The 14,314-nt window shown below is 36.6% G+C and overlaps 1 protein-coding gene across 7 annotated transcripts in view; it reads right to left on the bottom strand.

Moving 5' to 3' along the window:
• Positions 1-4,955: 4,955 nt before the first annotated feature.
• Positions 4,956-14,314, bottom strand: part of LOC121327429 (rho guanine nucleotide exchange factor 4-like) — a 195,385-nt gene continuing 186,026 nt past the window's right edge. For 6 of the 7 annotated variants that reach the window (XM_041271493.1, XM_041271498.1, XM_041271497.1 and 3 more), the window contains 4 exons: positions 13,980-14,223; positions 11,791-11,868; positions 10,282-10,517; positions 9,197-9,284 (listed from right to left, as the gene is read on the bottom strand). In XM_041271493.1, the coding sequence (XP_041127427.1) occupies positions 10,288-10,517; positions 11,791-11,868; positions 13,980-14,223 (552 nt within the window). In that variant the 3' untranslated portion in view covers positions 9,197-9,284; positions 10,282-10,287. Of the gene's footprint in view, positions 9,285-10,281; positions 10,518-11,790; positions 11,869-13,979; positions 14,224-14,314 lie in introns of all 7 variants that reach the window. The other variant, XM_041271494.1, reaches the window with a different exon arrangement.

Genomic DNA, 14,314 nt, shown 5'->3' with positions numbered 1-14,314 from the left:
ATATATATATATATATATTAGCAAAGCATTTTTTTATTATTTATTTATTTTTATTTTTTAATTACTAAGATGGAACTTCTGCATGACGTAGTAAAGTACTGTTCACCACAACCTATAAATGTACAGGGCCTAATTTGCGACAATCAAAATAGCTTGAAATCTGAGGCTGCTGGAAAATTGGATCACGTTCTACTATTACTGTTACTATTTATTTTATATGAGACCACACAAGACTAGAAAATATGAAAAATCTCATAAGAAATGATGATAAAATTCTGACTGACTTGTAATAAACTGGCAAAAACATGGACTTACATTTTGATTGTTCCCTTTTTAAAAGGCTTAGATTGACGTATAAGTCAATTTTAAATGGCATTTTAGTCATTATGAATTTAAAAAAAAAATAAAGAAGTATAGTGGTTGTGTATGTTTGTGTCCTGTCCTGGAGCGGGGATAAGTCTATCTTGATTGCAACTAGCCTTTAATTTTCTCTGTATTGTTAGTGCAGTGGCAGGTACTTGGTGGGTTTTTTTTGTATTTTTTTTTCATGGTTTTATTTTACAATTCTGTTTAGCAACCTTGACGAGCACAGTACATTAGTGCTTGAAAATCATTCAGCTTTTATTTTTATTATAGGGCCTGAAAAAAAATACAGAGAAAATGACATTCAGACTTGAGCAAATTCTCCTATACCATATTAAGGATGCAAAATTGCTACTCTTTGTAATTGGTATCAAATCATTGTACCCTTTCATATTTGGCTGCTGTAAAAGCTATTTATCTTTTTTTCTGTGGAAAGTAACACAGTTTACTTTTTGAACAAATCTGCAAGGCCCATACTTGTTTCCGTCTGCACAGAACTGAAATTGGATTGTCGATCCCGAACAATTGTTGTGACAAACCGTAAAGAAAAAAAAAATGAAGTACTAAGAGAGAGCGCTGGGGATTAACAGTGTTTCCATATGTCACTTAGTTTATGATTTATTTTGCAGTGAATGAGACTGCAGAATCCAGGGATGTGCTGAGATAGTTTCTGGCCTAAAAGACCACTATGTTTCAACAGAACAGTCTCCCATTAAACAGCTTCTATATCCAGTGCTGTTGAAAGTTCATGAGAAATATGCTCAAGGGGTCTTAAAAAAAAAAATACATAAAATCCTAGTTGTCTGGTTTTGAGGTTTTCTGACATATAAAGCACTTTAGATTGAGATAATGAAACTGGTAAACCCTAGGAACTGTAACAACTTATTCTTAGGTGCTTTCATGAACATTGAGGATTCCAAACAAATGTACCTCACAGCTTGTACCTGAAAGCAATACATAGCAACTGATACCTAGTTAAATATTAAGGGACGTGTCTGTTTCAGTCTTATTTGTGATTTATTTTGCAAAGTATTCCTTAACTTCATTGATAAATAAGTACATTATTCTTGATCTCTATTATAATATATATATATATATATAGTATATATATATATATATATATATATATATATCCATATTATATATATATCTATCTATACACCTGTTGAATATACAAATGTTTTATAATTTTGAATTTTAGTGAGTTGTGTTTTACCAACCCCAACACTACTGGCTTCTGTGTGCACATTTTTTTGAATCATCTAAAGGGGGTGGGAGTTTTTGTATTTCAGATGTCCAAAGAACCCTCTTACTGGCACAGGTTTTGAAATACTATCTGTATAATAAGCGAATACAACAATAACACTATTGTTATCTGGTGATTTATGCTTACAGCGGTATTGATACTCGCAAAAAAAATAATAAAAGAATAGTTCGATCAGCAAGCAAGCCTGATGCTGGTCTTTTTTTGGCACTGTTGCTGTTGCCAATTGGTAAACAGACTACATTTGACAATTGACAAATCAACCTGCTGTTACAGCTGTGTCTGTCCTTCAATCTCTGTGGAGATAGTTAGGGACTGCATTTGCTGGTGTAGTTTATTGAACTGCTGTGGTATGATTTTCTTCAAAGACATTGGAGCAAACTAAGAGGGGGAGGTTATTGCTTGATTTGTCCAAGTCAAATAATATATGTAGGTCTTGAAAAACTTGGCACATGAGAAAACCTTCTGAAACACAAGCCTCTCGGTTCTCCTTATCCCATTGTTATTTAAAATAAGCTTATTTGTCAGTTTTTTCCCCTTTTTTATGATGTATGAAGCACTATGCTTAAAGAGCAATTGTTTTGGTAGTTTCTTTTATTTAGTTTAGGTCAGTGTTGTCTTCCAGACAAATTAAGATTTAAAGCATAAATGATTTTGTCGTTTCATTCTGAGCCAGTTCAATTATGTGTATTTTTCTTCAGTTTTTATTGTTTAAACAATCTGAGTGGATGCTCAAATTTAAATTCTAAAGGCACGTTTATTGTAACAAAGTTATGTATTAATACTTAAATTTTCAATAAAGATTGACGTGTGTTGCTTATTTGGACTGTGTGGTGTTTTCTTATTTCTTCAAGTCATGGAAAACTTTTTTATTAAAGCCCTTTAATGAATTGGAGACAAGATGCAGGTAAGGATTTACTATGAAAGTCAGTGGAGCACCAGATACTATTGTTTATAATATTTTTTATTTTTATATAGACTCAGGTGTGTGAACTATGCATCAGCCACTTACAACAACGTCTCACTTAAAAGACAGCACAATGAGTCAGTGGCTGAGCTGGGATTTGAACTGAGGACCTCCTGGTTATAAGCCCATTTGTTTAACCACTTGACCACACAGCCTCCTTGCAGGATGGCACTAGTTACTGGAAGTACTGTAGTGGGAAGTGTTTTGAATTTCCAGGGCTAACTGGAATCCCAGAGCTCCCTATAGGCAAAGTCAACAGGAATCACGTCCCGTCGTGGTCAACCAAACAGACACTGGTGTGGATCAAAGGTGAAATAGGGAGAATAGGCTCCTGTTTATATGTGGGAATACAATATGAACATTCATTCCTTTCAGCTTGGCTACCCTTTCCAGCAGGCTGCCAACTGATTAATGGGGGAATAATGCTTGTTTGTGCCTTTTGTGGTGCAAGCAATAAGTCAATTGACTCTGGAACCATGGAAAGGAGTGTGTATGGATCTTCTGTTGGCCTGCATAACAGTAGGATGTAGAAATGTAATGGAGAGTTGCATAACATTTTTCTGTGGGATGTGTTTAGGTATAAGTAAGAATCCAACAGTAAAAATGTCCTTTATAATAAGTTTGGTTTCCACCCCAACTTTATACAGTCAATTGATACCATGTTTAAATCACCACTTTCAACTGTATTCTGTAATGGAACTCTTCAAAACAATTCCCTTGTATAGAGGAATAAGACTGGTGCAATCCCCCCTTTGTATTTGCCATTGCCTGGCATCACTTGCTATTTGAAATCAAGTCACACTCAGCAATTCCAACAAAGCAGGGCCCTGTAATGCTTCCTTTATATAGAGATTACATTTTGCTATATATTGGCAACCCTGTCTTACCTATCCTGAAGTTGATTAAACTTCTCCAATATCATTCTACAAAGTTAATTGGAACAAAACCAGGGTTACTTGTCTGGCAGGTATATTTTAAATCAATTCATTCACAAAGATAAAATTACCCACCCCAGAGCTCAGAGATTTAGAAAGAGATTTAGAACCATTTATTGAATTGGGAGATGCTGTCACTCACTGCTGGGTAGAATATCACTTATTAAACAAGTAGTCCTACCCAGAATACTTTACATATTAACATGAGTCCTGTCAACAGCTGCAAATCAAAAATGTGTGAGTAAGACAAATATCAGGGCTTCTCTTGGGAAGGGTTCTCGGCCTAAAATAAAGAACAAGTCTCAGGGTGAATCGCAGCATACCAGTGGTGTAGTTCACATTAGTGGATTAACATCAGGACCAGAAATTCCCAAAGAAATGAACAAAGTTAGTTTTTTTTTTTTTTTTTTTTTTTAAAGTTATTTACGCAATTCTCATGTTTTCCATTATATTACTTTTTAACACCAACAGGACTGAAACTAATATTACCTGTCAATGTAAGTGGAATCCATTCTACACAGCGAGCGGACAGTCTACATGACCCCACTGTACTGTGCATATATGTTAATGGCTTATAGCCTACTTGATAAAGGCTGCTTCCTAGTCTTAAATATTCTTAGTGTGTTTGTATGGCTATGTTAAGATGCAAAAAAATAAATAAATCCCATCGAAAGTGAAAATGGAAGATCACAAAATGCATTTTATTAAAATGCCACTAGACACCAGCATAACAGACCTGAATTGCTCGTTTATAACCAGGACCTTAATTGCCCTGTCCCTGTAATACTCAGTTTATTCTTACTGAGACGAGTAACACAGAGTTTAATAACTGACTAGGAATGCAAGAACCAAAGAGTTCAGTATTAAGAAAAAAAATAAGAAAAAAAGGCCAGAACTTTAAAAAAAGCAGGATTGATTGATTGGCTTGATCATACTAGCATGGCCTAATAATACCACCCACCCCCAAAATTAGAGAGCAGGGCTTCTGCTTATTTTGAATAAGTCAGTTGCACAACCAGTTAAATGTTCAGGGATACAGTCCAGGGCATGTTATATTGCAGTCCAAGTAAAATTATCCTTCCTGATTTCAAAACACCAAACTAATCCAGTCTTGCTTCCATAAGAAACTAGTTGCTGAAATGAATAATCTACAATAAACTCAATGTAGGAATTATAATTTAAACCCCATGACATAAGTTGCAACTTTAAGTTCTACAATAAAAAATAAAAATAAAAAGTTATAGAACTGAAATGTAAAAAAAGAAAACGTGTTTGTACATTTACTCGTTTCTTTAGTCTTTACCTGTAAATTGTTTTATAGGAGATTGTTGCAGTGTTTTCTTCAGTTTAAATTCTGTAGACCATGTTGGAGGAGCAATGTAGGATCTTCTATAGTGTAGAATTACAACACACCAGACTAAGGAGATGAAATCCATTGAAACTGTTTTATTTCTCATGGTTTGAGTGCATACAATATGTAAACAACCATTACATACAAAGATATAATATACAAACACTGAAATTCTGTAGAATTATTGTTTTTAAACAAACTACACTTACATATCACAAGTGCCTAGCTCACACTGGAATATAAAACAGTGCAGGAAGCATTGATACTGGCATTCTCCCACAAAATTCGAGCTAAACTGTTTCAGAAAATATTTATATATACAGAAATATTACATGTCTGGATCTTAGTTTTCTAAATCATTTATGCAAAATGCATTAGTAACATCACTTGTTTCATGGTTTGAGTGCCTAATTCCTGAATATGTTACATAAGTAGGCAAATAAATTGCATTTTAATGTTGTTACTTGTTTATATGAGATATTACCACCAAGTAATAAATCTAGGTTATTTTAGCAAAACACTAGCACTAGAATTTTCACACACTTTTTGTGCATATTGTTAGGCCTGAACACAATCAAAATTACAGCAATGCTATAGGCATGTCATTGTCTATAGGCATGGTAATGGAACTATAGGGCTGCAATGCTATATCTTCAGCAAAGCTATCATTTTTTATACAATAAAGCCCAGATTAAGTTCAAATGTTTTCAAGCTTAAACTATGCAGGCTCCCTGTTGAATTACTGCAGCATTCCAAAGTGTTTTATTATACTGCCTTGTCCACAAATAATGGCCAATATCTTAGTCACAATATATTACTCTCAAGGGGGCTATTGACCAACAGATACACAACTAAGACTAGTCTCAGTTACTAACCAGTTTGATGACAACATTTGTTTCAGGCAGCTTGGCTTGTCACACAGATTAATATTTGGGTATTAAATAACACATGGAATATTCCACCAAAAGGATCGCCTCATCTCATGTTCAGTTATAAACTGAGAAATGATATTTGTTCAATTGGTTTCCTATTGCAATATTATTTTTTATAAAAAGAAAGGTTACTGAACATTGTATGCAGGAAACCAGTTACATGAAATGAACCCAGTTTCAGAATTCAGAACATTATATTTTTGAGAAACTTTAGCAACATTATTTTGCCAGTAGACAACAAAACATTTTAAAATTACTTTCCATGTGATGTCGGCCAGGGAGTAATTCAATTTTTAGTGACGTCCTAAAGTGACAACATGGCCATTTTTCAGGGTTCCTGTTGCATAGAATTGACACCATTGTCCCAGCCTTGGTCATCTAAACACGGTCATGTTTTACTCAACAGCACAGTAAGAGGGTGTCTGTTATCAAAATGAGGCATTCAGAAGAAAATAGAATATACTGTATGGTAATGGAATTAAACTGGTTGTTAATGGTAACACAGGACAAATATTACACACACATCTTTTCTGAATTTGGAGTTTAGACGGAATTTTGGAATGTTTGTACCTTCTTTTAAGCTTAATTTATTCCCCATGTATTCCCCCAATAATACCTTGCTTTGTAATTATGTATATACAGCACAGTATGTGTATATAAATATCTGCATATACACTGTTACCTTCTTTGGCACTAAATACAGTATACCCCCGTTAGGTACAGTGTAGTAATCTCCTTGATTTTCTACAGAGTTGGCAGATTACTCAATTTGTGCCCTAGTACTTGGGTTGAAGTTGTCCATTTCAAATGTGTTGATTTTTAGCTACTGTTCTACTGATGTATACATTTGTAATTTAGATTTTCGGTGGACCTGTCACATTCTTTCAGTGTGGATAGAGAGAATCTGTTATTATATCAATAAAACCATGGAATATCTTTGTAGATTATTCAGAACTGCAAACAATGTTTTTGGATCAAGAGTCAGTGTACGAATGGAACAGCCTACATACACAACCGTTTGGACAAATTAAATTCTTTATCCCCAGTGCTGCTTGAAATCCGGCATCTTTTGGCACATGCACTGTAGCAGTTTAGTATAAATCCCACTCTTATATGTGCAAAACTCAAAATTAATGGAGTGGGTGTTTTATTCCAGTAGAGGGCAGTACAGTGCTTTTAAAAACTGGTTGATCTTGCTGTGAACAAAGGATTAATCAGTAAGGATTTTGTATTTAGCTGGCATTACACAGCTGTGCAAATATTTTTAAGTAAAAGCAGATTCAGGTTATTTTTAAGGTTTGCTGCAGTAACAGGATTTAAAACCCTTAATGTGCATTACACACCAAAAGGGATTTATTATACAGTATATATGCTTATCAGGAGTCCAGACTGTAGTGTAAAAGCAGCCTGGAATGGCCTATTAACACTGTTTTTAAATGCGACGTCCAGTAAATCAATGCAAATCCATAATTGCATGTAACACCTTGTCTCTGCTGTGACACTCCAACCCAGCTTGCAGCTATATGTATGGAAAGCATCTCACTCAAGCATTTCATGATATTTACTGCTATGTGCTTCACAATCCCGAGCTGTAAGACTCCTGCAGGGAACAGTAGGGCTGCTATTATAAAAGCCAATTTACAGTACAAAAATGTGAAATAACCTCAACCTTCTCATCATACAGCCTACCCTTAATTAACTTTGGTATAGTATTCCATGCTTTCTTTTATCATTTGGTATGTTCTTAACATCAGCGTCTCCCCTCCATGTTGGACTATAGGCTTGACAGTCCTCTAGCACTCTGTTCTAGATATTGTGTACCTTTCAGCCTTTCACAGCATGTCTTTAATTAAAGCTTTAATTGTAAAGATACCCTCGCTGCGGACTAGAAATATTGAGAGTTTCAACAGTAAGTGTTTTTAATTTTTCTGCAACCACTGTAAAAAATATACAGGCCAAATATCGTCTTAGTGTACAGTATAGGCCAATCAATTTCATATTCAATATTTATTTTCCATATATAATGAAATGCTGTAGACATACAGTCTTATACACAAATGCACTTACACACTTGCAGTCATTGAAAAAGCAGACATCTTTTGATGGTTTTTCTGATTGGCTACGCACATTTATTAAAGATTAACCCTTTAATGTTTAGGAAATCAAAATTGCCTTTAGTGCAGACCAGCAGGGAGGATCAAGCTGCTTGTGGTGTTGTGGCTTCAGACTTTTCAAAGCGAAAATCATTTACATTTAAATGAACAAGACAACAATTCATATAAAATATGTTTTTGGGTTCATGCGGAAGTTGTGGCTTGCAAATCAAAACTGAAAGAACACATACTGTACAATGCCACCCTCAGGCAACCTTATAATCTCTTTGCCTCTGTTAAAAAATAACCCCCAAAAATGAAATTTGGAGAAGAGGTGGTTAGAGAAGCGCACAGACACATAATCAGAAGAAGATGTGGACTCCAAATATCTGTAGGGATGACGAGTGACTACTTGAGCTAGTTTGGGCTAGTTTAAACAAAGTGTCATGTTAAATAAAACAGAAGAGTTTCTGTATTTTTGTAATACAGTTTAGGCACATGCTTTTGATAAACTATAAAATATTTCACTTTCTAAATATGCTCTTAGGATTTTTATTTTTTTTTTAAATTGGCAGATTCAACTTATAAATATACAGTACTTTACCATTGAAACACTCATTTCCTCTCCTATTGTATAGTAAATCCCTTCAATCTATACATAAAGGAAACACAATTATCTGAAATGCAATTCTTCTTGTTGTTTTTGTTTTTTCTTCATTTCTTCCATTTATTATGAAAGGGCCCATGACATCAATCTATAGAATACTCTATAGACAATTCTGGAATGAACTGTTAGAAATCCAGGCATGTAAGAATATCAGGAAATGACGAAGCAAATGTGTGAATGTATTCTCTCCAAAGAAATACAAAATAAAAACCGATGTCTTAGTACTACACAGAGATGTTTTCTCTCCAAAGCTAACATGCTATGCACAGCCAACAAGCTACATGGCACTGCTAACAGTTGGCATTCATTAAAAGCAAACAAAACAAAAACACTGTAAACCAGTTCTTTCTTCAGTCAAGGTCTTTCAAATAAATAGGGTGCAGTAGTAGTAGTAGCAGTAGCAACATGACCTCCTCTGTTATGAGAATACTGTCTGGGAGCAAGTGCTCAGTCTGATTGTAACCAACCTATAAAGTGCTTTCTCGAGGACCAATACAATGAAAAGGGGGGCGTTAGGGCTTCAATACAGGCACAGGCGCAGAACTCTCTCCATTTCATTTCTTAAAGGGTGTCAGTCTCCCAATGTTCTGCCAGAAGTGGGAGGGCTTGCGCTTGGGCTCGGCCAGCATGAAGACCTGCTGTTGGGGGAGGGCGGCTGGCAGGGTCGAGTGCTTCTGGCGCAGAAGGAAGTCGTAGTAAGGCCTGGTGACAGCTGGACCCCACAAAAATAATACAAACAGGGTGTTACAAGATTGCGTGCTGACACCTGTTCCCCTAGACTGTGTAGTGGCTTATGCCACTTTTTGTTCTTGTCCCTGATGTTTGCGCTGAGTGTGTCCAATATTGATGGCTTTATGTAATTTTTAAAATAAGCTCAAGGCATTGAGCACTTAGCTTTAAGGTTAAGGCGAGGTACATTTTGTTAAAAAGACATTACAGAAAAAAAAAGAAATCACCTTGAATATGTAAAATGTATAGGGTTAAAATGTATAACAATCTTCCACACACATCACACATCAAATGTCTGAGTGGGCAGTAATCCAATGGCGCTCAGTTTCATTACCTGCCTATACCTGAAATGTTTTTCATCATTTCTAAAAGGCTTTAACAGGCTGGCATTAGTGTTAACACAAGACGTTATACTTGTTAAAGTAAGACATGAGACAATAGCAAAAACCACAATTCAAACAGGGTTATAAAACACAATGTCATTTCAATCCAAATTTGTTTGAACCTAAAAGGGATCCAGAGTGAAGGCAAGTGTTTCTAAATCAAGTTGATGCAACCATGGCATGTGCCATTGTGTTAAACCTTTTTCTGTGGCTAAATTCAATGTGTGTATTTATTTATTTGCATTTGGATATTTCTTCAGTTAGCTACACAAAAACATCTACCTTTATTCTTTCTGCATTTACTTCAGTTATTACCCTTTTAAAACTTTGCCATATGTCTTAGTATGCTTTACCATATCTGCCTGGCCTACACAATTCTTACTTATGCTTTACTATGCTTGCACTATTCATTATTGTACTTAGTTATGCTTTTTATGGGAAACTTCTATGAAGACAATCAATAAACCAAAACATACTTTATCAAAATACACAGAGCTGGTAACCAATAGGACAAACACAGGTAAGTAATTTCAAGGCTCCAACACGTATCATTTGGTTAGGCCAGTATCTGGGATGAGTTTACACATGTAACTTTACCCTGCTCTAATGAAAGAGGTCTTTTCCTTGAGAGGACATCCAGGACATGGCCCTGCGCAGGGCTCCAGGGGTCAAACAGACCCCCTTCTGAAGCAGCAGTCGTGTTTGGGTCATCCGGGGGGTCTTGGGAAGGTCAGCGGGAGAAGGAGGGAGCTTGAGCTGGGGGGACGGAGGCTCATGAATGCAGGAGGAGGACTGGGAGAGAGAGGAGCCACTGGCGAGCAAGTGTTGGATGTCTTTGTGACACAAGTGGGTGTGTGTGGGTGTGGGGGGGGGGGGGGTCAGATAGACCAACAGACAAACACACACACAAGAGGTACAGAAGGGAAAAAAGAGGGACAGAAAATATGTGCATAAATAGGAAAGTACTGAAATGGAGATGGAAATAACGGCTACCCTTACAGTATATGACAGTTTGACATACTTGTACCACACATATTTCAATTCTTCTCAACAATTTAGTTTTCAATTACGTTAATAACTACAATGTAAAACATATTTATATATATATATATATATATATATATATATATATATATATATATATATATATATATATATATATATATATATATAGGCAGAACTAGTTCTTAGCGTAATTGAGGGTGTATTGAGGTGTCATTTGGTTCTTTTGAAGGATGCTGGCTGGCAGCAGTGGAGACTGAGCAGGATTAACACAAGCAGTGGCTATTGGAGTTTGTGCCTCAGACATGCCCTACATATAGTTCGGTTTTCCTGACCAGTCTTTTTTTCAGCTGCAGAGGACAGCCCATTGAGATAAATAGAGAACTATTTCACTTCTATTTGAAAACCTTTGGAGGGGTAATGTAAATGCATTAATGCCCAATTCATTAGGTGCGTTTACACTGGCACCAATATTCCGGATGGAGAGGTTAAGAGGACAGATTCCGGTCACTTTTTGTTAGTGTAAACGCAACTGAGCATATTCCGGAATCCGTCCTCTTATCCTCTCAAATGCTGAGTTCGTATTCCGGACTGAGAGGACAAAAGGACGGATTCCGGTCACTTTTTTCAGTTTAAACATGCTGAGTATGTATTCTGGAAAGACTGCAGAAAATACCCAGCGAGCGTTGCATGCTAACCAGCAACGTCATCACAGTGCTGCCTTTTCATTTAAGCACTGGAACTGAAAGCGGGAACTCAAGCAAATTTAAACTCCAACTCGTAGCATCTAAAAAAGTAAGTGTAACGCATTTCTATACTTTTTATATTAAGTATTGATAATATGTTTGAGGCCCACTGCTTACACTGGAGATATTTTCAAATGATGATGCTCGTTACTACAGACGTCTGCTGCTTCTTTTTTTTTCTTTCCATCTCAAAGTACGCATGCTCAAGTCTGCTCCTGTGAGAAGTACCCCCTACTGTTTTGAGCAAGTGTAAACGTACAGTTCCTGCTCAGGATCTTATCGGAACGATTCCGGAGCGGTAGTGTAAATGCACCTACTCTCTCTTCAACAGGTTTTTTTTTTTTAACAGTACACCTACCTTTAGGCTTTCCTGCTGGGTGGGTCTTGCATGCATTCTGCATGGCCTGTTTCTTTTGGACCTCCGTTATGGCAAAACCTTCAAGCAGACAACAATATGTCAAACATTTATGCGAGAGGCAGCCTAACTGAGACCAACTTAAAGCGACACATTTTGCATTTTTATAAAACGTGTTACTTCTTTACACTTTGGCTGAATATTAAGAGATATTCTATTCTAATTCATTTTCTGAAAACTTATTTGGGATTCTGGAGACAACCTGTAAAAAACGACTTGAACGTCAGTGGCCCATATTTTCCCCTGTGGGCAAATTTTAGGCATATTGCACACCTACAGTAGAAAATCACGCCCACGATGTTCATTTTTTTTTTATAAGCAGCAAATTACAAACTTTCTAATATTACAATTGACCACACAAAGTAATTACAGTAATTAAACACAAACTGTGGAGAAATAATTTAATTGTGTAGAAATACAACACAAAGCTCTTTCACTTTTCATTCAGTATGATGTTTTAGCTAACACATGGAGAATGTAATATGAAAGAAATCAGATTGTGAGAGTCATTCTAATACTTCTTATATGGCTGTTGTGCTGTCTCATATGGTTTCTCGAGCTAGGAAATAATACACTGTAATCTCAGAGCAGCTGGATTAGGTTGTGATAGTAAATATCATGAGGGGATAGGTCACAACACCAATGCCTGGTGGGAGGAGGGATTACAATTGCTGGTTGTTACATTATCAGCAGAGTGCTACAGACACTAATGTATTTATAGTTTGCAGGTTCTTTTTTGGTGATACATTTTATTAATAGCTTCAGATGAATATGCATATTAAATACACTAGCTTTCTCTTCAGATGAGAAGTGGAAACTGATGAGATCTGTGGTCTTGAACGCTATATTTTATTTACATATTCGGCTGATCCTATATCAGGTGTCACCCACAACAAGAAGCACATTTTCTGCACTGTATTTGTACAGTACACTATATGGACATGCTATTCTGGACAACTCAATCTCATCTTCAGCAGCAATGCAGTGGTTCTGGATTAAGGGGTAATGGTAGCACAAGGACAATAACTTGAGTCACAGCAACACCCACATAGAGAATGCAGTTTTTCAAAATGAATAGCTGTCGGTCGTGGTGCTGCATCTAAATCAAACAGACAATAAAGACCACTGTACACATAAAAATGCAGACAAAGGAATACATGGACCAGTGTGTTGACTGTAATACCCTCCGAGACCACAATGCAATTGCTCACTGTTTGCTTGGGTTTTTCAGACTATAATAAATAAACACACTGACAAGATTTTAGGAGCTGTATGGACTGGCAATATAAATTTCAATATTTAGGTCCATTGCAAATGTTTACTGGTAATTCAGTCATTTTGAAGCTTGCGATTCTTTCCCATGCTTATACAATAACACTATTAAGATGTGCCAGAATTTTGACAGAAACACATGGTACTAGACTGGGCTACAGAAAGTTTAGATGCCTTTACTCTCAGGAAGTCTACTACTGCTTCAAATTTAAATGTTTACAATAACGTGTTTCTTTCAAAACTGCACATTTGAGATCTACTGTATATAGTGAATGGAAGTGCACACTATACAATAATTGGTTCAAGGGACAAAAAGGTTCCTATATGAAGCTCTGCTATAATAAAGGTCTACAGTATTTGTGAGGCATATTTCTATCTCAGGTTACGTAGTACTTTTACTGCAGCAGTTTCAGATCAGTGGTATAGGATTAATCTGGCATTTAAGCAGATCAGAGCTCCAGCAAAACCTCTCTGTACCTTTCAATTCTTAGATTCTAGATAATTCATGTTTTTTTTTGCCAGTTAATGTAGTACGACTATTTTCAATTCATACAAATTCAGTTCCAAACTGATAAGGGTGCATTAACTGGGATTTAAATGGACAGCTGCCAAATGTGGTTACTGTAAAGCCAAATAAACAAGAAATAGCATTTAAAATGTTAGTTGAGGCATACATAGTTTTACTTTGATAATAGATCTACAATGGAAAGCTGCCAAATGTAGCTCTCTGGAACAAAAGATTATTCAATTGCTGCCCAAACTTAAATATGACCACTGACATAGGCTCTTATTATGTCCCCAATTCAGTACTTTTCCACGCTGGCTATTAAAACTGCTCTTTGTGAAGAGGAAACGCTCACCTGTCTCCCTGTCGTGCTGCACTTGCCTCCTCTCGTCGTCGAAGGCGCGGAGCCAGCGCTGCTTGTGTTCCGGCTTCTTGGCACAGAGCAGGTGGACCTCGTCACAGTGCAGGCTGCGCAGCTTGAAGGCGTTCTTCACGCTCACGTTGAAGTCCTTGTCCTTCCCGTCGTCCACGTCCAGCACTTCCATGTCATCCAGGTCTATTCGGCCCTTGTAGTAAAGCATGTCCCGGCGCAGCAGGTCCTGCAGAGCGGAGTGGGGTTAGTGCCCACAGTACTTGTAGCCTTCAATACGCCCAGTGGCAGATAATTATTTTAAGTAGGGATGGGTCAGT

The sequence above is a fragment of the Polyodon spathula genome, chromosome 14 (assembly GCF_017654505.1).
Source record: "Polyodon spathula isolate WHYD16114869_AA chromosome 14, ASM1765450v1, whole genome shotgun sequence".
Taxonomy (NCBI): Eukaryota; Metazoa; Chordata; class Actinopteri; order Acipenseriformes; family Polyodontidae; genus Polyodon; species Polyodon spathula.
This window is presented reverse-complemented; position numbering and strand designations above follow the sequence as displayed.